General features: G+C 42.9%; 1 protein-coding gene across 1 annotated transcript in view; it reads left to right on the top strand.

Moving 5' to 3' along the window:
* Positions 1–21554, top strand: part of LOC132402354 (uncharacterized) — a 64828-nt gene extending 43274 nt beyond the window's left edge. The window contains 2 exon segments of the mRNA XM_059985233.1: positions 14204–16373; positions 21487–21554. Coding sequence (XP_059841216.1) covers positions 14204–16373; positions 21487–21554 — 2238 coding nt within the window.
* Positions 21555–26771: the final 5217 nt, after the last annotated feature.

Genomic DNA, 26771 nt, shown 5'->3' with positions numbered 1-26771 from the left:
CTATTGATATCCAGAAATCTATTGATCTCAGTTTGAATGAAATCAATGCCCTCTGGAGTAGAGCTTTCTAAAGATTCATCTCCCTTTGAGTGAGAAGCTTACAGTCCTGTGTCGTCTATGCCTTGAATTGAGTGTGACACCATAATTCCATACTCCTAAGCTGGGGAAATCTTTTCTTCTACCCTGTGGTGTATTGTCTCAGCGATGTGACCTGTCATTCTTCTAGTATCCACAGATTAAATATATGGCCTTGGCATATGGCAGTCCCAATATACTAAGCTGACAAAAAGAGGTGGATAGAGCCCAGTTCATCACAAGAAAAAATCCTCCCCACTATTGAGTACATAAGAAACCAGCATCCATCATTGAGGATCCCTGCTGTCCAGACCATGCTCTCTTCTCACTGCTGAGCTACGGGAGCCTTATGTCCCACATCACCGGGTTTAAGAACTGTTATTGCCCTTCAACCATCAGGCTTCAGAACCAGCATGGCTAACTTCACTCACCTCAACACTAAACTCATGTCCTTCATTACTATTTGCTTGTTTGTTTGTTGGTTTGGTTATTTACTGATTTATTTTTGCATTTACACAGTTTGCACATTGGTCACTTGTCAGCCTTCAAAGTTCAAAGTAAGTTTGTTATCAAAGTACATATATGCCACCATATACAACCCTGAGATTCATTTTCTTGTGGGCATTCACAGTAAATGCAAAGAGACACAATAGAATCAATGAAAAAATGAATAAATAACCAATATGTAAAAGAAAACAAACTATTTAAATACAAAACAAAATAAAGCAATAAATATCAAGAATATAAGTCGAAGAGTCCTTGGAAGTGAGTCCACAGGTTGTTGGAATAGTTCAGTGTTGGGGTGAGTGAAGCTGAGTGAAATTATCCCCCCTGGTTCAAGAGCCTGATGGTTGAGGGATATTAACTCATCCTGAGCCTGCATTTCCTTTCTGATGGCACCAACAAGAAGCGAGTGTGGAGGTCCTTGACTATGGATGCTGCTTTCCCGTGATGTGCTCATTGGTGGAAGGATTTTTACCCATGATGGATTGGAACTGAGAAATTGGAATGGTATGACCACATTACAGATCCCCCAAGAGTCCTAGGGATTAACGGATAAGTTTGCAGGGGGATTGCAGACTGTTGCAAGAAACACAGGGTTGTTACAGTAGGTGATATTAACTTTCCACGTATTGACTAGGAATTCCATACTGCAAAATGTGTTCAGGAAAGTTTCCTTTATCAGTATGTAGAAGTCCCAACGAGAGAGTGTGCAATACTAGATCTACTATACAGAATGAGACAGGGCAGGTGTCAGATTTTTGGGTTGGGGAATGCTTTGCACCTAGTGAACACAATGCCATTAGTTTCAAAGTAAATATGCAAAAAGATAGATCTGGTCTGTGGGTCTAGATTCTAAATTGGAAAAAAGTCACTTTTGATGGCATAGTAATGATCTGGAAAGTATGGGTTGAGACAGAATGTTTTCTGGCAAAGGAATACTTGGTAAGCAAGATCGTCCTCTGGAAGATCAGAAATGTAATCCATGTGTGGAACCAAAGCAGATGGGGGAGATCTTATATACATTGTTTGCATCTGTATTTTCTTGGGGGATGGACACAGAGTCCATAGAAGTAAGGCAAAGCAGCATCGACCCTGTAAAGTTTACGAAAGAGGAGGCATTGGCTACCCTGAGGTAAATCAAGGTAATTAAATCCCTAGGGCCTGGTAAGACGTTCCCTAGGATCCTATGGGAGGCAAGTGCAGAAACTGCCAGGGCCCTTAGTGACAGGAGACGTAACAGAGGATTGGAGGATAGGCAATGTTATTTCACTGTTTAAGAAGGCTCTAAACATAAAACAGGAAATTATAGGCAGGTGAGCCTGACATCAGTTGTGGGAAAGTTATTGTAAGGTATTCTAAGAGATGGGATATGTAAGTATTTGGATTGATTAAGAATAGTCAGTGTGGCTTCGTGTGTGAAAGGTCATGTCTAACCAATCTTATACAGTTTTTCGAGGGAGTTACCAGGAAAGTGAATGCATGGATGGCTTTAGCAAGGCAATTTGACAAGATCCTGCATGGGAGGTTGGTCAAGAATGTTCAGTCACCTGGCATTCAAGATGAGGAAGCAAATTGGATTACACATTGACTTCGTGGGAGTAGATGGTTGCTTCTCTGACTGGAGGTCTGTGACTAGTGGCTGCCACAGAGATTGGTGCCGGGTCCTTTGTTGTTTGTCATCTATATCATTGATCTGGATGATAATGTGGTTAACTGGATCAGCAAATTTGCAGATGACAGCAGGATTGACAGTGCAGTGGACAGCAAGAAGGCTATCTTGGCTTGCAGAGGGATCTGCATCAACTGGAAAAATGGGCTGAAAAATGGCAGATGAAATTTAAGGCAGACAAGTGCAAGGTACAGGTAGATAGGGTCATAAAGAAAGCTCTTGGCACATTGGGCTTCATAAATAAATCTATTGAGTACAGGAGATGGGATATTATGTTGAAGTTGTATAAGACGTTGGTGAGGTCTAATTTGGAGTATTGTGTGCAGCTTTGGTCACCTACCTACAGGAAAGATGCAAACAAGGTTGAAAGAGTACAGAGAAAATTTACAAGGATGTTGTTAGGTCTGGAGGACCTGAGTTATAAGGAAAGATTGTATAGGTTAGAACTGTATTCCTTAGAACATAAAAGATTGAGAGGAGATTTAATAGAGGTATACAAAATTATGAGTGGTATAGATAGGATAAATGCAAACAGCTCTTTCCACTGAGGTTGGGTGAGACAGCAATAAGAGGTCATGAGTGAAGGGTGAAAGTTGAAGTGTTTAAGAGGAACATGAGGGGAATCATCTTCACTCAGAGGGTCATGAGAGTGTGTAATGATTTGCCAGCACAAGTGGTGCATACAAGATTGATTTCAACTTTTAAGGGAAGTTTGGATAGGTACATGGATGGTAGGGGTAAGGAGGCCTATGGTCTCGGTGCAGGTCAATGGGAGTAGGCAATTTAAATGGTTTTAGCATGGACTAGATGGGCTGAAGGGTCTGTTCCTGTGCTGTATTTCTTTATGCCCCTATGACTCTGCATGCTGAATCTTCGCAAACTCCTAAGAAAGCAGAAGTGCTACCGTGCTTTCTTTGTAATGGCACTTACCTGCTGGGCCCAGGACAGATCTCAGAAATGATAACACCTCAGAGGACTGGCTCATGGACCTCTGGTTTCCTTCTCCTCAAGTCAATAGTTATCCCCTTGGTCTTGCTGACATTGAGTGAAAGGTTATGGCTGGAGCACCACTCAGTCAGACTTTTATTAACTCTCCTATTTGCTGATTGTCACTACCTTTGATTCAGCCAATGGCAGTGGTATCATTAGCAAACTTAAATACGGCATTGGAGCTGTGCTCAGCCTTAGAGTCATAAGTATAAAACTTAGTCCCCAGTGAGGCTAGAGACTCAGTGTTTGTATGCAGCTTCTTTTAATTGATTCTATGTTTTTTTTCATTCTATTGTGAATGCCTGCAAGAAAATGAATCTCAGGATAGTATATGGTGATGTATGCGTAAATATTTTGATAATAAATTTACTTTGAGCTTAGAAGAGCTGGTCTGGTGAGCCTTCATATCAATCCTTCTATAGCAAGTACATTCCTCTTTATGCAAGTAGATCAAAACTGTATACAGTTTTCCAAGTTCATTCTCTCTTCTACTCATGTTACTCCCTTGCACTAAAGGCCAGTATATTATTTTACTTCTCATAACTTGTTATAGCTGCCAATTAGTTTTCAATAACTTGTGTACAAGATAATTTAGATCCCTGTGAACACAAGTATTTCTTGTTCTCTCCCAATTTATAATAAAATTACTTTTTATTTTGGATTAGTTTTCTCTAATGGGAAACAGCACATTTTTGGACATTATACTCCATTTGCCATGTTCTTGCCTATTGACTCACCTTCTCCATATCCCCTTGAAACCTCGGTGCATCCTCATAATTTTTCACATTGGAAACATTGGAAAATTTACAATTGGTCTGTCTGGTGCGTACATCATCATTATTAGACTGTTAATTACTGGGGCCCAAGCATTAATCGATTTGTAATGGCAGTTACATGCTGGACCCAGGACAGATCTCGGAAATGATAACACCTCATGGACCTCTGGTTTCCATGAGTTATTGAATGCCAAATCCTGTTTTTTTGTTTGTTAACTGGCTTTCAATCCACTTCCCAGTTCCACATGCTGGAACTTCATAAGCTTTCTGTATGAAAAACAACCTGAAAATCCATTGCGTCCTCTCAAAGATCTTCAATTGATTAATCAAACATGATTTCCCTTTTATGAGTCTATGTTAACTCTTCCTAATCATACAATTATTTATTCAGCACCTGGATATTACTTTCTTTGTTATATGCTTCAGGATACTGATGTCAGGCTAATAAATCAGTAGCTCCCGGTTTTCTCCCTCTTTACTTTAACAGTGGAGTCACATTTGCTATCCTTCAATCTGCAGGATGAAAACCAGAGTTTCTGCTCTTTACATCTTGTTCAAAATACTGGGTTGAAGATCATCAGTTTCTTTGGATTGGATTGTCAGGAAGCGTTTAGAAAGTTGAGGTGAAGAAGGATCCTGGGTTGATTTGCAGGCTTCAGTTCCACTTAAGGGAGCTTTGGTTTTGCTGAATTAAAGCAGATCAGCAGTTGGAGGAGATACTGGGATGCATGGAGATCAGGCCTTGGACTAAATGAGGAAATGGAGTGGGGGAGAGTGATCTTTAGGGATGTCATTTTTGGGGGTGGAGGAAAGGATGGGTTATTGGTCAAGGGCTGGAAAATGTCAGTCCTATATCCTCTGACCATCAAAAGACTGAAATTGAATTATTTTTAAAGAAGTCTCACAAAATGATTTTTGGAAGGACCAAAGTAGTAGGTGCTGCTTCTATTTATAAAAACACCTGATTATAAATCATTGGTGGATATGGGTAAACTAAATATAAGTGACTGAAAGTAATATCAGAATTGCATATCCTAGACTTCCATATGAAGAAAGCTATATAACAAACTAGCTCTCAAATGTTCCTGATATTGAGACACTCCCTTTAAACTAATTTCATGCTTTAGGGATCATGTAAAAAAATAATGTTTCAAAAGTTTCTCTAAAATCACGACACTGAAATAAATCTCATCCTTCAGAAATCATTTCAATTAGTCTTACCATTTAAAAAATCCTCTAAATTATTCTCACAGTTTATAAATCTTGTGAAAGCTCCTCATGCTTTAAGAAGCCTGTAAATTAATCTCACTATTTAAAATGCTGAGTATCAGGCAACATCTCCTGGTATAATGGGTTCAATCTCAGTCCCATAACACTTTTCATTGCGTTATATTACATTGCATAGACATTGTGCATTTAACAGTCTTCTGCTGCATCACTGATTCCTGGAGCCACTGACAAAAGTTAACGCTCAGACTGTCATTAATCACTCCCTTTGATTTTATAAAATTGGCTTCCCAGGTTTCATCCAGGGATTGAAGATTTACAGAAGCCCAGACTGTACTGCAGCTGATCGATTAGCCAACCATCCTACATAATTGATCCAGCTGGTGAGGAATATGAGTATATCAAGTCAAATAAATGAAACATCCAAACACAAGAGCATTCATGTTAAAATACTCTGATTTGCTTCCTTCTTGATAGAGCATGAGAGAAAATTAATGTGAACAGCTGCCCTGTGGAATTCCATATTACACAAAATCTATTGTGCTTCTATACAAGAATCAGCCATTTGTTACTGAACATCTGGATTTGGATCATAAACAGTGAAAGACAGATATTGGATTCTTGTTTGTTTTTACATGATTTTCCTTCTATTGGCAATTTGTGCCTTATAATATACTTAATTCTTGGATTTTATTAATTATGTCCTCTGTGTACTAAATTAACATGTTTTAATTATCCCAAGATTGCTATTTTGGCTATTTAACTATGTTGTCTAGATAATTCTCCATAATCATTTCATTCAAGTTATATGAAATTTTAACATATAACTTTTGAAAAAATGTTTGTATTTGTCAGCATTAAGCATGTTACTGCTGAGTAATGTCCATCTATTTTCAGCACCAAGTCAGATGTAACGTTGGGTAAGTGTTCAGTTAGTCCTTTCTACATGTTTCCAGCAGGGTCCAATTGCTCCATTCATGTTTTTTTTTAAATGCCAAAACACACAAAATGCTGGAGGAACTCAGCAGGACAGGCAGTATCTATGGACTCTCCCCATTCTTTCCAGTCCTGAAGAATGGTCTCAGCCCACAACGTCAATTGCTTTCTCTTTTCTATAGATGCTGCCTGACCTGCTGAGTTCCTCCAGCATTTTGAGTGTGTTGCTTTGGATTTCCAGCATCTACAGATTTTCTTAAGTTTGTAGATTTTATATACACATTCCATCTCTGTATAACTTAGTTTCTTTGTACACCTGTCTAATTCATACAATGGAGTTTATCATCACAGTTACAAGGTAGAGATTGTCCTAAATGCAAACTGATTAAACTTCTTAAAAATTCTAGAGGGAAACAAGTTTTAGAGGAGTCAGGTAAATCCAAACCTAGATTCCCAATTTGAAAAGAGTCCCGATCCTTTCAAAACATCCTGATGAAGGGTCTCAGCCCAAAACGGCAACTGTTCTTAATTTCCATTGATGCTGCCTGACCTGCCGAGTTACTCCAGCATTCTGTGTGTGTTGCTCTGGATTTCCAGCACCTGCAGAATCTCTTGTGGTTTTGAATGGATTCTGTTCAGTTCAGTTTCCATATTCACATTTCATTCAGATGAAGCCCTGCAAGCAAGCAATTCTATTAATACTGATGCCCTTTTCACATGCAGAATTTCTGTTGTCATCTGTTTGCTATATGAATATATCTCAGCTTAGATGAATTCACCCACAGTTATCTGACATGCAATCAGAATTCTTGATAAACAATTCTTGCTGGGACTTATTTAAATTCCAGATTATTTGATTTTCAAGCATGTACACTTTGAAATACTCCATTGGGTGGAATTCAAAATATTAACACCTACAGTCTGTTTAAAATATTGGCTTCAACTGCCTGTATTGTATTCAATCAAATAGTATTCCTCTAGTACCACAAACATGGGAAAATCTGCAGATGCTAGAAATCTAAAGAAACATACACAAGACCTTGGAAAAGGGTCTCGGCCCAAAATGTCGACTGCTTACCCTTTTCCATAGATGCTGCTGGCCTGCAGAGTTCCTCCAGCATTTTGTGTGCATTGCTTTGTATTTCCCTAGCGTTATTTGTAGATCCCCAATTCCAGGATTGCAAAACCACTGTCATTTTAACTGATATTACACTGCATTGTCTAATTAAGATTCCATTTGAATATTAAACAATATGCTGTTGGAGACTTTATTATGATATGCGAAGTGAATGTCAGATCAGATCCACGTAGTGGATTCAGCTTTGGTCAGCTTTCATAGACTCTCAGTGTTCTTCAGTTTGAAAAACTCTGCATGGGGTCTGAAGCATTGTGTTAGCTTAAACAAATTCATTGTTGTGGCTGAAGAAATGGTTGAAAAATTGGAGAAGTAAAATGATTGATCTTAATGGGTTTAGCAATTTCAGCAAACAGAAGCAGCTTCCTTGAGGAAAGAAATTGTTGATCACCACAGATGTTTGGACCTTAACAAAAAGTCAGATTTTTCTCCCATCTCTCTTGCTCAACACCTCAGTGTAAGTCAGTGGAAAAACAAATATACTAGAAAACATTTGGATGGCAAACTCTACTTAATGGCCTCTTTATTAGGTACACCATCACACCTATTCGTCAGCCAGTCATCTGAAAGCATGCAGACATTGTCAAGAGGTTCAGCTGTTGTTCAGACCAAACATAAGAGTGGGGGAAGAAATGTGATCTGTGACTTTTCCAGCATTAAATCTTTTTCACGGAGCAGGCTTTCTCTAAGTCTACTATCTGAGATTCTGCAGACTATTCTATCTTTACCTAATGAGTCTCTCAAAATCTCTAAATTCACAGGACTCATTCAATGTGTGAAACTCAGCTAAGTATTGGTCAAAGCTAATACCTTGTTTCTGTTCATAGGAAAATAACGTATCTCTCAAATGTGACATTTTCACTTGGGACAAAATATTCCTCACATTTTGTCATCAAAGTGACCAATGTAAAGTCTGTTTCATTAATTTGAAAGCTATTGTAGATGCCCAAAGTATTTTCACCAATTACATAGGCACTTTCAATTTATCCTCCATGCCTCCGGCTCTACTTACTGCTAAATATATATTGAATTGCTGTTTGAAGTGTTCCAGTTATTGGGTAGATTGCCAGTAAACTACATAGATGCAGGAAGACATAGGCTATCCATTTCAGGTGCTTACCTGAATCTCTCTTGGTGAATTTGGTGAACAATGGCAGCTTCAGGACACAACATGCTCTCTGGCTGGCAGCTTCTCTCTGTTGGAACCTAGCATCTCTTTCTTAATCGATTACAGTATATTTACTCTCTATGTTTAATCCTCATCCAATTTCTGATTCCATGTTATGTTTGTTCTTACTAAAGTAGAGCAGTGTGGGTAAAACTAACATGTATTTATGCACAGGATACTTCAGCCCAACATGAGTGCGTGCCACCAGCTCACCAATGTCACTTCTGGGTGAACCTCCCACATTGCACACTGGGAACAGAAGTTCTTTATTATGTACACACTTAATAACACAGCATCTGTCCTGCAGTTCCATATTAATCTATGTTTGCTCTGCAGGTGGTCTGCAAGTGGACAATGAAATACTAGAATAAAATATATAAATGAATTAGGGACAGGTTTTTGTCACATGATTATATTCACTTTTTAGCTGTATTTCATGTGTATTTCACAATTTACTCAGCCTGCCTTTGAATCTTCTGGCAACTAACCTATGTTAACATTATGGAATTCTTGTGTTTCACCATGGCATAGAACATAGAACATTGTAGCAGAGTGCAATGTTCTTTATTACAGAGTACAAATTCTTTATTGAGTTATCGAACTTCTGGGATGAAATATTGTCCTATCATGAATAGTTAAAAGAAAACTTAGGTAGATACTCTTTGGATTTTAGAAGAATGAGGAAAGAATTTGTTGAAACATTTGTGAATGGACAATCATTTGAATTCAGTACACTGTTCCTCCTTTCTCCACATATCCTTTGATCCTCCCTAATTAAAAAAAACTGCTTCATAAATATATTTAACGAATTCCACTAGTTCATCATTTTCTGGGAGAAGAAAATTTTTCTCATCTCAGATTTAAATGGCTATGCCTTATCTTTATATTGTAAACACTGGTCTTAGTCACAGACATCCTCACCATTGAGAATATCTTTCCTGCATCTAATCAGCAGACTTGGGAGAATTTTCAAGGCATCCTAACTTGGGTATGCTTTAGAATCAATTAAATATAAATGTGTGATTTTTAATTTTCACTTAAAGTGGTATCTTACTGAGAGGTTACACTGAACATCAGTCAGGACAATGAAGTATAAGGAGAAAAACAATTGAAAGCCTTGATTGCTTTTGTATTAAAATGTTGAATAAAACATTGCTTTCCATTCCACCAGGAAAGGATTTTTGGAGAAACAAACACAGTGCAGATTCTTTCTGCATATTCCTATTGTGTCTGCAGGAGAGGCTGTCCCAATTCATTGAAAATCACTCTCTCATTTCCATTTTAAGAAATAATAAATTAATATTTGCATTTCTTATTTAACTTATATCTTAATATAATTAGTTAATTTGCTAAAAGAGGATTTTAAATATTGGAGGCAACAAAGTTAGGCCAACATCAGCTTTCCAGTGTGGACTCCCTCCCACACACCAATTGCTGTCATATTTCAATGTTGATTTATTCTGTTGGAGATTGTTAATTATTAAATTAAAAATGGTTCTCTCTGGTTAACTTTTAATTCTTAATAGAATTATGATTGGTGGAACTTTCATATAAAATTATACTTTGGTCATCAATAAATCCATTAAAAAGAAATTACTTTATTAATAATGACAAGGGTCATAGAACAATATTGATGAATTAGTAGATTGTGCAGAGAAGTGGCAGACAAATTTAAGTCTTGAGAAACATAAGGCAATGTACTTTAGTAGGACTAAATAGAATATGAAATAGACAATGACTAGAGGTACCCTTGGAAATTCTGAAAAATAGTGAGGCTTTGGTAACATGTCCAAGTCTTTAAGACTGCAGCACAGGTACTGTACAACTGGTAGATAAGAAAGTGTGCAGGATTCATTAGGTAATGCCCAGAAAATGAGACTAAGGAAGTTATGGTACAACTACATAAATTATTGCTTAGGTCTCAGGTAGGGTCAGGCTGGTGGTTCTGAGAGGATTTAAGGAATTTTTTTTTCACTGAGCAGATGATTGAAATCTAAAACTGACTGAGTGGGTACTCTCACACTTAAGGTTATTGAGATGAGTGATTGAAGCCCCAAGGTACAGAAGACGGCAGGCTGAGTGCTAGAAAATGGGATTAGAAGATAGATACATGATGACTGCCGTGGCAGAGTGAACTGAAGGGTCTGCTTTCTTACTATAAAACCAATTGAACCAGACAGAGCTTCCTTAGTGGCTATCGAATATTCATTTGCTCCTTCCTCAACAGGTCTTTCAGTCAGAGGTGACAGTAAGCAGGTAAGAGCTGGAATGGTTTACCAGAAAGAAAGTGTCTGAGACCATGTTTATGAAATGACTATCTTGATAAGAAATTTAGGTTACTATTCAGAGGTTACAGTGGGATATTGATGGGATGCAAAACTGGGCTGGGAAGTGGCAGATGGAGTTCAACCACTTCTGAGGTGGTTCATTTTGGTAGGTCAAATATGATGGCAGAATATAGTATTAATGGTAAGACTCTTGGCAGTGTGGAGGATCAGAGGGATCTTGGGGTCTGAGTCCATAGGACGCTCAAGGCTGTTGCGCAGGTTTCAAGGTTGACTCTGTGGTTAAGAAGGCATATGGTGCATTGGCCTTCATCAATCATGAGATTCAGTTTAGGAGCAAAGAGGTAATGTTGCAGCTATGTAGTACCCTGGTCAGACCCCACTTGGAATACTGTGATCAGTTCTGGTCGCCTCACTATGGGAAGGATGTGGAAACCATAGAAAGGGTGCAGAGGAGATTTACAAGGATGTTGCCTGGATTGGGGAGCATGCCTTATGAGAACAGATTGAGTGAACTTGGCCTTTTTTCTTTGGAGCAATGGAGGATGAGAGGTGACCTGATAGAGGTGTACAATGTCCTGGGTATGTTACTCAAAATGGCCTCTTTGGTTTGTTACAAGTAGGAATGTTTCTTTGTCGGATAAGTGTTTCTCTAGCCGTTGTTTCACTTTAGAATGGCTGATATGGTAATTGTATTCATTTGTTAATCAATGGGGAATGTCATTGTGTCTTGTGATGCTGGGAACTTGGGGAAGGGGTTTTCGCGGGTTTTTTGGGAGAGGCCGAGGAAGACACTGAAGAAGGTGGACGTGTGCTGGACTGCTCGTAAGACCACCGGGGTGGTCCCGGGTGCGACGGCCGGATGGGTCGATTGGTTCGTTGATTGAGCTCCAACGAGTGCACTAAACAGACTGAACTTTGATAAGTGGCGCCTTTTGTTTTTTTCCTTGTGTATATATATTGTATTGCTTACTACTCTTTTTAATTTTAGTAAACTCTTTAAAGTGTATTTCATAACGGTATTTGTTGTGGATTTGATACTGTTGGCGGGCGCGAGGCATAAACTTGATTCTCACAGCACCTGCGTGTACGGGAGGTGGGTTGGTGAGTGGCTGGACCTCCTTTTTCCCCTAGACATATACCAGCCTGTGGGTAAGGGTTACATTTGTGGGGTGCTCGTCCCGGATTGGATTGTCAGGGGCTGTGGAATCGCGCAGGCAGCAGAGCGGAGATGGACAGAGACAAGTTTGTTTGTTGGTGCCGGTTTGAAGGTGTACCGGTACAGTACGCATGCGTAGTGAGCGAAGTGGATTTTCGAGTTTCGGGAGACGCGATAGTGCGGGGTTTAAGTTCGGTGAAGGGTATTGGGCAGGTAGAATTGGTAGCTAGACGGTGTGGTAAAGAGGTGGAGTCTAGTTGGGGGTTGGTTCGTACGAGTGCTGAAGTCAGGACGGTGGAACTGCCGGCGACGGTCAGTGTACCGGGGGAGGAGGGCCCATGGGGGCTCCACACCTACCAGGATGAGGCTGAGGAGACATCGGAGGAGGAGTTAGAGCTAGAGGTGGACCCCAGAGAGATGGCTGGCACTAGTAAAGGGAGGTGGGAGGAGGGAGTCGTGACTAAGCCCCACTCCCCAGGTAGGGTGGAAGTCTCGGAGCTGGCAGCCGCACTTAATTCCCTGGTGGGGGTGGCCGAGAGGCCACGGCTGAAGCTGGGGGTGTTCTCCGGAGCCAAGCCTACTCCGGACGGGGAGGTGGACTATGAGACCTGGATCGAGCAAACGTCTTTGATGTTAGAGGAGTGGCCAGGCTCGGAGGAGGAGAAGAGGCAGCGATTGCTGGGAAGTTTGAGGGGTTTAGCAGCCAAAACCGTCCGGGAGTTGAAAGCTGAGAAGCCTGGGGCCTCAGTGGAGGACTGCCTAGAAGTTTTGGAGGGAGCGTTTGGGTTGTCAGGGGAACCCTGGCTGCTTTTAGCTGAGTTTCAACGCCTGGAACAATGGAGAGGGGAAAAGCTCTCCGAGTACATATTTAGGATGGAGGGGATGCTCTCGGGGCTGCGGCGCCGGGGGGTAGTGAAGGCGATTGACGTGGCTAGCGTGAGGATGAGTCAGCTATTCAGTGGGTCTCTGGAGGAGGACAAGGTGGCATGGACTATCTGGCAAGCTTATAGGAAAGGTCCCCCTCCATCCTTCGGGCAACTGATTAGAGAGGTGCGAGAGGAAGAGAGAGCGTTGGGGCGGAAAAGGGGCACGGGCCTACGGGAGCAATCCTCAGCGATACAGGAAGTGGTGGCTGAGTGGAGGAATGACAATCCCCCGGGGAGTAGGGAACCACCTTTGGAGGGGAGGGACAGGGGAGGTACCTACTCTCAGGGGCGATCAGTGCAGTGGATTGGGAGCAGGAGCCGTCCTGGGAGAGGAGGGGCGGCCGGCAGTGTGTGCTTTAACTGTGGGAAAGAGGGGCATTTCAGGCGGGACTGTGGAAGGCCGAGGGTGTGCTATAGCTGTGGAGAGGAGGGTCACTTTAGGTGGGATTGTGAGAGACAAGGACTCCCGCGGAGGACAAGCCCCCCTATGACTAAAAAGGGAGAGGTGTCGGGAAACTTAGGAGAGGCTCAGTGAGGGAACGGACTGGAGCCTCTGGAAGAACACGTTCCCAGAGATCAGCCGGAAGACCACCGGGTGCCCACGCCTCTGTTCCGGATGGGCTGGTAGGACCCCGTGCCAGTGTGGGTCTACGGATAGAGGGAATTTACGCAAAAGCCGTTCTTGATACGGGATCGCAGGTGACCTTATTGTACCGGTCTTTCTACAATCAACATCTAAAGCATTTGCCCGTAACACCATTTGACGCCCTGCAGATTTGGGGTGTGAGCGAGGGTGACTACCCGTACGATGGGTACCTATCGGTGAGATTGGAGTTCTCGGAGGGCGACGTGGGAGTGTCGGAAGCTATTGAGACGTTGGTGTTGGTGTGTCCTGACCCGGTGGAAACCGGTGGTGCTGCCCTCCTGGTGGGGACTAACTCCCCAGTTGTGCGATGGCTCCTGGGAGCTTGTAAGGAGAAAGGGGGGGAAGACTTTCTGGAGACCCTCTCGGTGCATCCAGTGTTTCGAGCAGTGTTCGCAGAAGGGGTTGCCTCCCAAGGGCTGGACCCGGAGTGTAAACGAGGGACGGTGTGGTGTACGCAGGCGAGGCCCAAGGTGATCCGACCCGGGGAGGTAGCCCTAGTGATGGGGACCCCCAGATTCCCAGGAGTGCCGACGGGAGAAGCCCTGTTAGTAGACACCCCAGACAATCTTGAAGGGGAGACACGATTTCCGGCGGGGGCGCTGGTGAGGCCCGAAGTGCAGAGACCAGGGGTGGTACATGCGAGGCGTATAGCTATAAGTGTCAGGAACACTACGGCAAGAGAAATCACCTTTAAGAGGGGAATGCCGCTGGCACATCTGTTCCCGGTGACGGTAATGTCCAGCGCACCAGTGCGGACCCCTAACGGGGAGGGATCGGAGCATCGAAGGGAGCTGACCGCTGAAGCCTTTAACTTCGGGGATTCCCCAGTGTCGCCGGAGTGGAAACGCAGGCTAGTGGAGAAGATGCTGAAGATGGAAGCTGTTTTTTCTCGGGGCGAGTTTGATGTTGGCTGCTCCAAAAGCACTCGCCACACCATCCGGGTGACGGAGGACACCCCGTTCCGAGAGAGATCCCGGCGGCTGGCTCCGGCAGATGTTGAGGACGTGCGACAGCACTTGTGCAAGTTGAAGGAGGCCGGAATCATAGCTGAGTCTCGAAGTCCTTATGCGTCCCCAATAGTGGTGGCACGGAAGAAGAATGGGCGAGTGCGCATGTGTGTTGACTACAGGACGTTGAATCGGCGAACTGTCCCTGATCAATATACTGTCCCAAGAGTCGAGGATGCGTTGGCCTGCCTGAGCGGTGCGAAGTGGTTCAGTGTGCTGGATTTAAGAAGTGGGTATTACCAGATCCCGATGAGTGCGGCCGATAAAGAGAAGACCGCTTTTATCTGCCCGCTGGGGTTCTTTCAGTTCGAACGAATGCCCCAAGGCATATCTGGAGCCCCAGCCACCTTCCAGAGGCTCATGGAGAGAACTGTGGGGGATATGAATCTGTTGGAGGTGCTGGTGTACCTGGACAATTTGATAGTGTTTGGATCGACTTTGGAGGAACATGAGGAGAGGCTGTTGAAGGTGTTGGGCCGGCTTAATGAAGAAGGGTTGAAGCTTTCCCTGGACAAATGCCAGTTCTGCAAGTCGTCGGTTAACTACATTGGCCATATCATTTCGCGAGAGGGAGTGGCTACTGATCCAACCAAGATAGAGGCTGTGACCACCTGGCCGAGACCCCAGAAAGTGCGTGCTCTGCGCTCATTTTTGGGGTTCTGTGGGTATTACCGGCGATTTGTGAAAGGATACGCCAAAGTGTGTCACCCGTTAACTCAGCTGTTGTGTGGCTATCCCCCGGTGGGGAAGAAGAGGACGGGGAACCAGAGGCAGGATGCTGGAGGATACTGGAACCCGGCGGAACCTTTTGGCTCGAGATGGGATGATCAATGTGAAGAGGCATTCCGATCTTTGAAAAGGGCACTGACCCAGGCCCCGGTGTTGGCTTTTGCTGATCCCCAGAAGCCATATGTGCTGCACACGGATGCCAGCCGAGAGGGTCTCGGGGCTGTTCTGTACCAGGAGCATGGCAAAGCATTGAGGCCGGTAGCCTTTGTCAGCCGAAGCTTGTCGCCATCGGAGAGAAACTATCCCACTCACAAGTTGGAGTTCCTGGCGCTGAAGTGGGCGGTGGTGGACAAGCTGGGTGATTACCTTTAAGGAGCCAAGTTTGAGGTGAGAACGGATAACAATCCTCTCACTTATATTTTGACTTCGGCGAAGCTGGATGCCACAGGACATCGGTGGCTGGCGGCATTGTCGGTATATGATTTCAGCCTGAGGTACCGCCCCGGAAGCAAGAATATCGATGCAGATGCATTGTCTCGTCGGGAGCCGGGGGAGGAGGAGAGGGACGAGGAGTGGGAGAGTGTCCCTGCCCCTGGAGTGAAGGCGATGTGTCAGTTTGTTATCACCGTGAAGGCCGAGGGAAGAGGGAGGCTGGAACGAGCCGTGGACCATTTGGGGGTTTTTGACGACGCCATACCCCTAGTTTACTGTGACCTGACCGCTCTGGGGACTAAACAGTTGCCGGAACTGAGTCCGGGGGAAGTGGCAACTGCTCAGCAAAATGACCCGGGCATTGGCACAGTGTGGAGAGCGGTCGAGAAGGGGGATGGGGCGTTGGCTGAGAAGGCGAAACACCCGTACGTGCCTCTGTTGTTGAAGGAGTGGTCTCGGTTGAAGTTAAAGAACAAAATCTTGTACCGGGTAACGACGCCTCCGGACCAACCCCGCTGTTGGCAACTGGTCCTGCCGGAGGAGTATCGCCAGACTGTACTCCAGGCCTTACATGATGATTCTGGACATTTGGGGGTGGAAAAGACATATGGATTACTCAAAGACCGGTTCTACTGGCCCCGGATGAGGGGGGACGTCGAAGAATACTGTAGGGGATGCCGTCGTTGCATCCAGAGGAAGACCCTGCCAGCGTTGGCGGCTCCATTGTCGCACTTGCAGAGTGCGGAACCTCTGGACCTGGTATGTATGGATTTCCTGTCGATTGAGCCTGACACCAACAACACCGCGAATGTATTAGTCATCACCGATCATTACACTCGCTATGCTCAGGCATTTCCCACCAAGGATCAGAAGGCGACGACAGTGGCGAAGGTGTTATGGGAGAAGTACTTTGTGCATTACGGCCTTCCCAGGCGAATCCATAGTGATCAGGGGCGGGACTTTGAGAGCCGCCTTATCCAGGAATTACTGACTATGCTTGGGGTTGAGAAATCCAGGACCACCCCTTACCACCCACAGGGAGATCCTCAGCCAGAGAGATTCAACAGGACCCTGTTGGATATGCTTGGGACGCTGGAGATTGGGCAGAAAAGCAGGTGGAGTCGTCATATTGGACAATTGGTTCACTGTTACAATTGTACTCGCAATGAGGCTACAGGGTATTCACCCTATTATCTGATGTTTGGGCGGGAAGCGAGGTTGCCCATTGACGTGTGTTTTGGAGGTGGAGTGGGTGAATTTCCCGGGAAGTCCCATCTAAAGTACGTGTCCGACATGAAGAGGGAGTTACAGCGGGCGTACGAGTTGGCCGAGGCGGCGGCTACCAAACAAAATCAGCGGAATAAGATGCGGTATGATCGAAAGGTGAAGTTTGTACAATTATTACCGGGCGACCGGGTCCTTTTACGGAATTTGGGACTCCCTGGTAAGCACAAGTTGGCAGATCGATGGGCGGCCAGCCCCTATGTAATAGAGAGCCAGATGCCGAACCTGCCAGTTTACCGGGTGAAACCCGAGGATGGAAAAGGGCCTATCAAGGTACTCCATAGGAATCACCTGCTGCCACTGGGTCAAGCGGTGCAGGTGGATAAGGAGCCCGAGTGGGAGGTTACGCCCAGTACAAGGACTCTGCGAGGGAGCGGAGAACGGGAAGAGCCCGCTGCTGAAGAGCGGGGACGGGTCCCTCACTCGGGAATGGCTACCGATTCAGAGGAGGACGACTCAGATGAGTGGGTCCTGTTCCCATTCGCTGGTGCTCCAGTACCAGGAGAGGAGGCTCCTGGCCCTTCCCATACTGAATTGGGTGAGAGGAGGGAATGTCTTGAGGGTCAGATGGAGAGGCAGCCTACATTGGTGGGAGAGAGGGTGGAATCTGAGCGTGAGCCGGAGAGATCTCGGGTGAGGGAGGACCCCTGTGAGGAAGGGGGTGCGGGTCTGTCAGGTAGACCTGGGGTGTCCGAGACAGTGGGTTCGCAGGTGACGAGGGAGCCCAGTGGGGCAGAAGGGGTATGGAGATCTCAGAGGATTAGGCGCCCCCCGGAGCGGTTGACATATGTGGTACCGGGAGAACCGAGTGTGATTTCTACTGCTCTGGGTAGTTATGTCATTGCCTTCTGCACCTGGGTTGGGTTTTGTGTGTTGCAAGAAGCTTTGGGGACCTCTAGTAATGCCATGAGGGCATGACATTTGCTGGTGGGGAGAGAATGTACAATGTCCTGGGTATGTTACTCAAAATGGCCTCTTTGGTTTGTTACAAGTAGGAATGTTTCTTTGTCGGATAAGTGTTTCTCTCGCCGTTGTTTCACTTTAGAATGGCTGATATGGTAATTGTATTCATTTGTTAATCAATGGGGAATGTCATTGTGTCTTGTGATGCTGGGAACTTGGGGGAGGGGTTTTCGCGGGTTTTTCGGGGAGAGGCCGAGGAAGAGACGAAGAAGGTGGACGTGTGCTGGACTGCTCGTAAGACCACCGGGGTGGTCCCAGGTGCGACGGCCGGATGGGTCGATTGGTTCGTTGGTTGAGCTCCAACGAGTGCACTAAACAGACTGAACTTTGATAAGTGGCGCCTTTTGTTTTTTTCCTTGTGTATATATATTGTATTGCTTACTACTCTTTTTAATTTTAGTAAACTCTTTAAAGTGTATTTCATAACGGTATTTGTTGTGGATTTGATACTGTTGGCGGGCTCGAGGCGTAAACTCGATTCTCACAGCACCTGCGTGTACGGGAGGTGGGTTGGAGAGTGGCTGGATCTCCTTTTTCCCCTAGACATATACCAGCCTCTTGGGTAAGGGTTACAGAGGTGTACTATATAAGTTGATGAGAGACATTGATCGTGTGGATCATCAGAGGCTTTTTCCCAGGGCTGGAGTGGCTAGCACAAGAGGGCACAGGTTTAAGGTGCTTGGAATTAGGTACAGAGGAGATGTCAGGAGACAGAGTGGTGAGTGCGTGGAATGAGCTGCCAGGCCGATTTTAGGAGACTCCTGGATAGATACATGGAGCTCAGAAAAATAGAGGGCTATGGGTAACCCTAGGTAATTTCTAAGATAAGGACATGTTCGGCACAGCTTTGTGAGCTGAAGGGCCTGTATCGTGTTGTAGGTTTTCTAAGTTTCTATGTTATATTTTGTAACTCCAAAACATAAAAACTAATTGAAAGGAAAACAAGGAAGCCTGGAACGTGAATCTAACTTTGTTGTTACTTTAACTAAGGCGTGCAAATATGACATGGTAATTGATTATATATGACATTTACATTCTTTTACATATATCTTGCCATGCATTATGTAAACAACAAAGAATGCTTAATCAAACAATACATCTACAATATTACTCAAGTGTCACTAAAATATTGAATACACAATTCCTCCTTGCTTACCTATGAATTCCAACTCAATACACAGTGCATCCCAGTTTATATACATATACTATATATATACATTCACAGCATAGTAAATTTTAAATCGTCCTATTCAGGCCTAAAGATTTATTCACTGTGGAAAATTTCTTACTCTGGTAGGATAATGTCTCTTCGGACAAGGCAGGCCACTCTGCTTGGCTGCTGAGATGTATGGCTGTGAAAGCAATCTCAGGTTCTAGGCCTCCTCCCTGGTGATTGTAAGAGTTGACTTTGAGACTGCAGGAAGTAGTTTTGGCACCTCTGGGCACTTTATTCTCCTTTTCTTGGTTTTTCACTTTGGAACTACTTTGATTCTTGCTTCTCTCCTAATCCCAGCTTCTTTCTCTTTGTTTATCCCACTCTTTTTCCATCTCTCTTTCATGCTTTCTTCTTCTTGCTCATGTTCTTTCTATCTCTGCTCTCCTTTTCAATTCATCTTTCTTTTTCTTTCTCTCCTCTTCCTTCTTTCTGAGTATCTCTGAATTAGTAATTCTCTTGAGAAATTAGGTCTTATTTATCTTCCATTTCCATAGCACTTACAGTATGTCATCCTCTTCTTCCTTTTCCATGTTATTCTTTCTAGGATGTGCATCTTGATTTTGGGATGGTGCATTTAGTTCACAGACGGATTCTCTAATTATTCCTTCTATTGTTCCTTTTATGATCTGATCTCTACTTTTGATTTCCTTATCCACAAAATCATCCGATAAATCTGCAATTTTTGTATCTCCATTGACTCCTTTCTTTTTGGCCTTCCATTCATCCAGTTGGACTTTGGTCTTTGATCTACTTTTATAAATAGCTTTTTGCTTCCCACTTGAATGTTATGCAATAATCTTAATTCATGCAGAGTACATTGTGGTTCTTCATACTCACAAAAGCCAAATGCTTGCAACTTTCATGAAGCTCATTGAACTCTGTTCCAGTTTAAAACCAAACCACAATTCACAAGCAACTGCCTGATTAACATATCAAAAGCTTTCTCTGATGTGCTGCATACAAAAACTATTGTAGTTGGACCTCTGCTTTTGTCACTTTTACAATCTCTCTGAGCCGCATGGTCCTTCCTTGGTCCAATATGCTTTCCAACCAGAGCCACAGGGGTTGGCAACAACACCTGTGTGCCCTTTGTTCAATGTTTCATGGCGTACAGCATGATGATAGTTGTGGCATCATCTTATACCTTTCTTAAATCGCTTTCAGTTGACTACATTACAGGGAATGTGGCATGCAAATAGTGGATGAATCTTAGCCACTCATGTTCACAAACTGCTGCCCTCCGGTTTTTACTACATGCAAGCCCAATGTGGCTTGTTGTTCGTTGTATTTCACGGTTACAAATGCCATTTCCACAGGAGTTAACTTTTCTCTATTATAAGTTCTTATTTGGATATCTGCAGGCTTCAGTTCAGTATCTTAGAAATGCCATTCAAACTGATTTCCTGGATTGACTGACACAGCCAAACCGGAGTCCATTTTAATTAATTTGCCATTCACTTCTGGTGTAAACCATATTGCTTGTCTATTGTTAGTTTTCATATTTTAAATCTTAAAGCTACTCAGTCCTGTGTCACTTCCATCATTATTAGAATTTTCCTCAATAGCTTACAGATTCATGCTCTTTTAAACTGCAACTTGTTTTTTTTTATCTTTATCTCTTCCCTCTGCAGTCCTTTTTTTTTGTCTGCCTGACATGCTCTTTGTATGTGTCCTTCTTTGTTGCATTGTCTGGTCTGGTGTATGTGAGCCACTTCAACAACAATAACACAATTTGGCCAGACATGCTTCTATTTAGAAGTTGCAGTTTTGTTCAGGCTCTCTTTCATTCCTCACTGCAGCTCAGTTGTGCCTCTGTTTGTTGCTTCCATTGATACAGCTATTTCAACTGCTCTTTCAAACGTAAGTTGTGCTTCAGTTAGGAAGCATTTTTTAATGCTTTCTTGTAAGGTTCCACAAACTAAACTATCTCTCAATGCATCATTAAGCCCATCACTGAACTGACAATGCTCCAACAATCTCCTCCATTCAGCCATGTAACGTGAAATGGACCCCTTTTTCCTTAGCCACAAGATTATTCCATGCTGTGGTGGCTGCTCAGTGTTACATTTTATAGTTTACAGCATACTACAGCACTACAGAGACTTTGTTGATGTTCCCTAAGCCAGGAAAGGGATTCCCTTTTCCTTTATGGAGCTGAAAAGACTTGGATAGATTTGGGAACTCACTTTGCATTGGTGTCATTTGCCGATTATCAGATGTTGACGCCAGCAGTGAGTTGATATGGTATGTTTAACTACATACTGTAACATGGTCTTGTGCCTTAAGTTAGGGTACTGCTTACTGCTCTCCCCCAAGAATCTTGAATGACCCTGACCTATTTCTCCTAACTCCCCCTTAGGATACATAACTGCCCCCGTCTGGAATCACTGCCCTGAAGTTATCATCCAGAGGATGGCTAAAGTCTGAGATGTGGCTCCTGAGAAGATAGAGGAGGCAGAGATTCTCACCACATTTAAGGAGCATCTGGATGAACACTTGAATCAGCAAGGTATAACAGGCTATGGAATGAGAGCTAGTGAATGGGATCAGGATAGATGGGTCCTTGATGATTGGCATGGTCATGGTGGGGCAAAGGGCATCTTTCTGTGCTGTATAACTCTACATCTGCATTGAAAACCATGTGACTGGTAGGCATCTGGTGGTTATTCCCATCAGTCTTCTCAGCTTGCAGTTCCAGCATCTGCAATACTCAGTGCAAGTTGGGTGGGGTGGGGGAGTGGTTGGCACTCTACAGCACTCACCTGGCAAAGTTTTGGAAATAGTTGCTGTGTGCTGGTCTCTGTATAACCGTACAAACACAAAACTAAGCTCTTGCCCAAGAACGTACAGTGAAAAGGAGGAGGGTGAGCTGGAGGAGCAGGAAGATTAACATTTTGCATGAGAGAATAAAGATGATGGGAGGTTCTTCAAAATGGTGGCTTTCTATGGATAAACTGGCAGGACCTATTTAATAAAAGATTATCCTGAACACCCACTTCATGGGTTCTACCCACAGTCATGCACCTCATAGACTTGCACATAAAACAGAACCATTTACTAACATTTGCAAACACCTTGTCTGCAGAGGAAAGTCCACGAAGAGTCCACTAGGCTGATTGATGTTACATCACTGTGCTGCAGTGCAAAGGAAGAAGGAAAACTATGAATGGATGCAGACTTTTGTCACCCTCTAATGCATACAGTGCTTCAACTAGCAGATTCACCACATTTTTTGTGCACAAGACTCCCTCAGTGAAGAACAATCATTATTTAGGACAGGGGTGGTGAACACTTTTGAAAACATGGTGCAAATCCAGAAAATTATCTTAAATGGCAAATATGAGAAGAGATTATCATTGATCAATGAATCAGTAACAACAATTGAGGATTTTTTTTTAAATGGAGAAAGGATGAGTCTTGTAGTCTACTTATGTGCATTCATTGTTTTACTATTAATAAAAGTATAAGTTTACTATTAAAAAAAGAGCAGATTGAATGAACTGAAACATTTTTGAAAACCCATTCAAAAAGGATATATACTAATCTTTTAAAAAGACAAATGAAAATAACAGCATTTCTAAATAGTATTGTTTTTGCAACTCATATATAACATAAGAAATGAGAACGTGAAGTTATAAGCTTTTTCAAATAGAGATGTGTACACCAGGTCAGATCAAAACATATTATCCAATATCACATATTCTCAGAACCATCTAGCTGCCGCCATCATGTGATGTTTCCTTTGAAAACATCTCATTGTTCCTGAGTTTTGAAAAATCACAACTTAATCGCTGCTTAATGGGGCCATAAAATTATCATTATGTGTCTTTTTATTATGGGTGGGGTTTAAAGAATTGAGGGGCAACACTGTGTGCTATATGCCACCAGGGTTTTGTATCCGCTATCTTGGGCACCTGTGTCCTGTGATCACCACTCCTAAAGCTTAGAACATACAGAATAGAATAGTATGGCATATGAACAGGTCTTTTTGTCTATAATAATGTAAATTAAACTTGTAAATGCCCAACTAAACTAATCCCTTCCATCTGCAAAATGTCCATATCCCATTCACTGTACATTCACCTGTCTATCTAAGAGTATTTATTGGTAGCCCCAATGACTTGGCCTCTTCAGCAGTCTACAGCAATGAATTCAACAATTTCACCACCCTCTGGCTAAACAAATTCCTCCTCATCTGTTTTAATCTTCCCCACTATTCAGATCTTTCAATATTCAGTAGATTTCAGTGAGATTTCCTCTCATTCTCCTACACTCCAGTGAATACAGATCTAGAGCCATCAAATGCTTTTGATAATAAAACCTATCATTCCCTGGATCATTTTTGTAAACCTTCTCTGGACCCTTTCCAATGCCAGCACAACTTTTCTTCAATAAAATGTCCAAAACTGCTATTTCCCCAAAGAATTTCAATGGGTTTGTTAGGGAAGACTTTCCTTTAAGGAAACTATGCCGACTTAGCCTATTTTATCATGCACCTCCAAGTACCCCAAAACCTCATTTTTAATCATCGACTCCCTTTCCAACCATTGGAATCATGCTAATTGAGCCTATAATTTCCAAACTTTTGCCATTTTCTTTTCTTACAGAATGAAATGACATTTGCAAATTTCCACTTCTCCTGAATTATTATCTTATTGACTAGCTTACCTTCATATTTCATCTTTTCTCTCATTACTTTTTTGGCTACCTTCTGTTGGTTTGTAAAAGCTTCACAATCCTCTAGCTTCCCACTAATTTTTGCAATATTATATACCCTCTCTTTTGCTTTTATGCTGTCTTTGACTTCCTTGTTAGTCCTGGTTTCCACATCTGCCCTTTGGAAAACTTCTTTGGAATCAATCTATCCTGCCCCTTCAGAATTGCTCTCAGAAACTTCTTCCAATCAACTTTGGCCACCTCCTCTCTCATGCCTCTGAAATTTCCTTTGCTCCACTGTAATGCTGGTACTCTGATTTTCCCTTCTCCCTCTCAAATTTAAGGGTGAATTTATCATATGATGATCACTGTGTTGCCTTTATGGCAGTTATTTAGTTTATAATATTTTTGCTTAGTAATTCGTTTGTTAGCATTTTAGTTAAAGTTAGGATTGTTTAAAGTAAATTCGTTGTCTGTGATATATCATGGCATGCGATGACGTCAGATCCGGTTTCGCCATGTCCTGTGGGAAAATACCGGTTTGGAGAAACGGAAAGGAGGGGGCCACACATGTGCGATTCCAGCGCAAGAAAGGTTGTCTTTCTACGCACTAGGAACATAGTGGAAGCAACGCTCTAAGTCATGAGATAATCGATATGTTGAATTAAAATGCTAACGCCGATTCCGTTAAAAGTAACGACGGTCAATAAGGTTTATGTTTTCGTTAGTTAAAGAGTTGCAGATAGTTTGCGTTGAAGTGTATTTAAAGCAGTCAATGGCGTAGGTAGATTCTGACTGTATGCTGCACTTTAATGTAATGTAGTTGTTGTAGTTTTACCTTTGCAAGTATTTACGATGTAAATGTAATATCAAGAAGGAAACAAACCCTGTACAAATCTTGTATTGTTTTATCAACAGTTTTCACCATACGTTAATGTGGAAGAGTGAACAGTAAACGGTTAATCTTACTGTGATCCTGTCTTCATTGACAACGGTTTACCTCGGTGTTTAGTTCAGCGTTACCTTATACGCCGAGCGAGAACACTACAATCACTGTCTCCTTAAGGTTCCTTAATCTTATAAGGTTAATCAAATCAGGTTAATCATATAACACCCAATACAGAATTGCCTTTTCCCTTGTGGGCTCAACCACAAGCTGCTGTAAAAAGCCATCAGGAAAGCATTCTTCAAATTCTTTCTCTTATGATCTTGGATTTTGACCATTATAATGGTCAATAGTCAAATAATCAGGTAATATCTACTTTAATGCAGTCATGTAAGGAAAAACTGAACTGATAACTTGCTGGACAAAACATTCGCAATTCTAAAGTAGTACTTGTTTTTGAGATCACTTGTATGCCTGACACAAAGCTATATCTTTTTGTTAAGCAAGGTTCCTTGAAAAACCCAACCAATTTTGCAGTCTCTATTGTCAATGTAGGACAAATACTGATACTAGATTTTGGTTGAAGAAGGAGACAACATGACAGTTGACCATTCAACTGAACTTGGTTGCAAAATGACTGAATGTACCCCATGCCCCACCTGATCAGAGCATGCCTGTTTGTAAACAAAGCAATAGGGTTCTCACATACTTCATTAAGAAATCCAGACTCTGCAGTGATCTCAACTTCATTTGAGCACGATCATGCAGTGACTGACAACTTGTGACTTCATGTTGATTAACAAGTATTATTTAGGACTCGGTTGAGGGATGATAAACAAGTCAGTGGTATGAGGGAATTGATTCTAAATCTATGAGAGGCAAATGTGCATCTTCCTAACAAATGACATCTCCCATAGATGGACAAATGGCATTGTTACTATCTTTCATTGATCTTTGAGGTTCAACATATTTTCTATGCTTTCTTTAACCTGAACACTAAGCGAAGGACAGCCGTGCGGCATTGCCATGTTCATTTATACATCATTCATGAGGCTACAAAGCTGTTCCATTTGCACCATAAAGAGGAATACTTAATTGTCTAGCTTGGTGAACCTCTGAGAGCGGAAGGGTACTCCTCTTTGATGTACAAAAACCTTGTTACAGACAGCTTGAGATTGGCGGACAAAGCGGAACATTATAGAAAATAACTAAAATTGCAGATTTTATTGCAATTCAGATGCTGGAAACTGAAATAAAAATAGAAAATGCTGTAGGAACTCAGACAGTTAAGCAGCATTAGTAGAAAGAGAAACCAGCTAATGTCAGTGATCCTTCCTCAGAAATGGGGGAAGAGTGGAAGGATGGCAGTTTTCAAACAGTTGGTGGAAGGAGAGTGAGGTAAGACAAAGGACTGTACAGAGATTGGTTTAGGTAGATTGAGAGGTAATGTTGCAGCTGTATAGGACCCAGGTCAGACCCCACTTGGAGTACTGTGCTCAGTTCTGGTCGCCTCACTACAGGAAGGATGTGGAAACCATAGAAAGGTTGCAGAGGAGATTTACAAGGATGTTGCCTGGATTGGGGGGGCATGCCTTTTGAGAATAAGTTGAGTGAACACAGCTTTTTCTCCTTGGAGTGACGGAGGATGAGAGATGACCTGATAGAGGTGTATAAGATGATGAGAGGCATTGATTGTGTGGATAGTCAGAGGCTTTTTCCCAGGGCTGAAATGGTTGCCACAAGAGGACATAGGTTTAAGATTACTTGGGAGCAGGTACAGAGGAGATGTCAGAGGTAAGTTTTTACTCAGAGAGTGGTGAGTGTGTGGAATGGGCTGCCAGCAGCAGTGGTGAAGGCGGATACGATAGGGTCTTTTAAGAGGCTTTTAGATAGGCGCATAGAGCTTAGTAAAATAGAGGGCTATAGGTAAGCCGAGCAATTTCTAAGGTAGATACATGTTCAGCACAACTTTGTGGGCTGAAGGGCCTGTCTTGTGCTGTTGGTTTTCTATGTTTCTAGGTGATTGAAGATTGAGCACTGAGTGATAAGAAGGCATTATACAGAAATGATGAAGGGGTATTAACATGGCACATTGGAAACCC

Source organism: Hypanus sabinus, chromosome 11 (genome assembly GCF_030144855.1).
Source record: "Hypanus sabinus isolate sHypSab1 chromosome 11, sHypSab1.hap1, whole genome shotgun sequence".
NCBI lineage: Eukaryota > Metazoa > Chordata > Chondrichthyes > Myliobatiformes > Dasyatidae > Hypanus > Hypanus sabinus.
The sequence above is the reverse complement of the archived record's forward strand: the minus strand, read 5'-3'. Positions and strand labels throughout refer to the sequence as shown.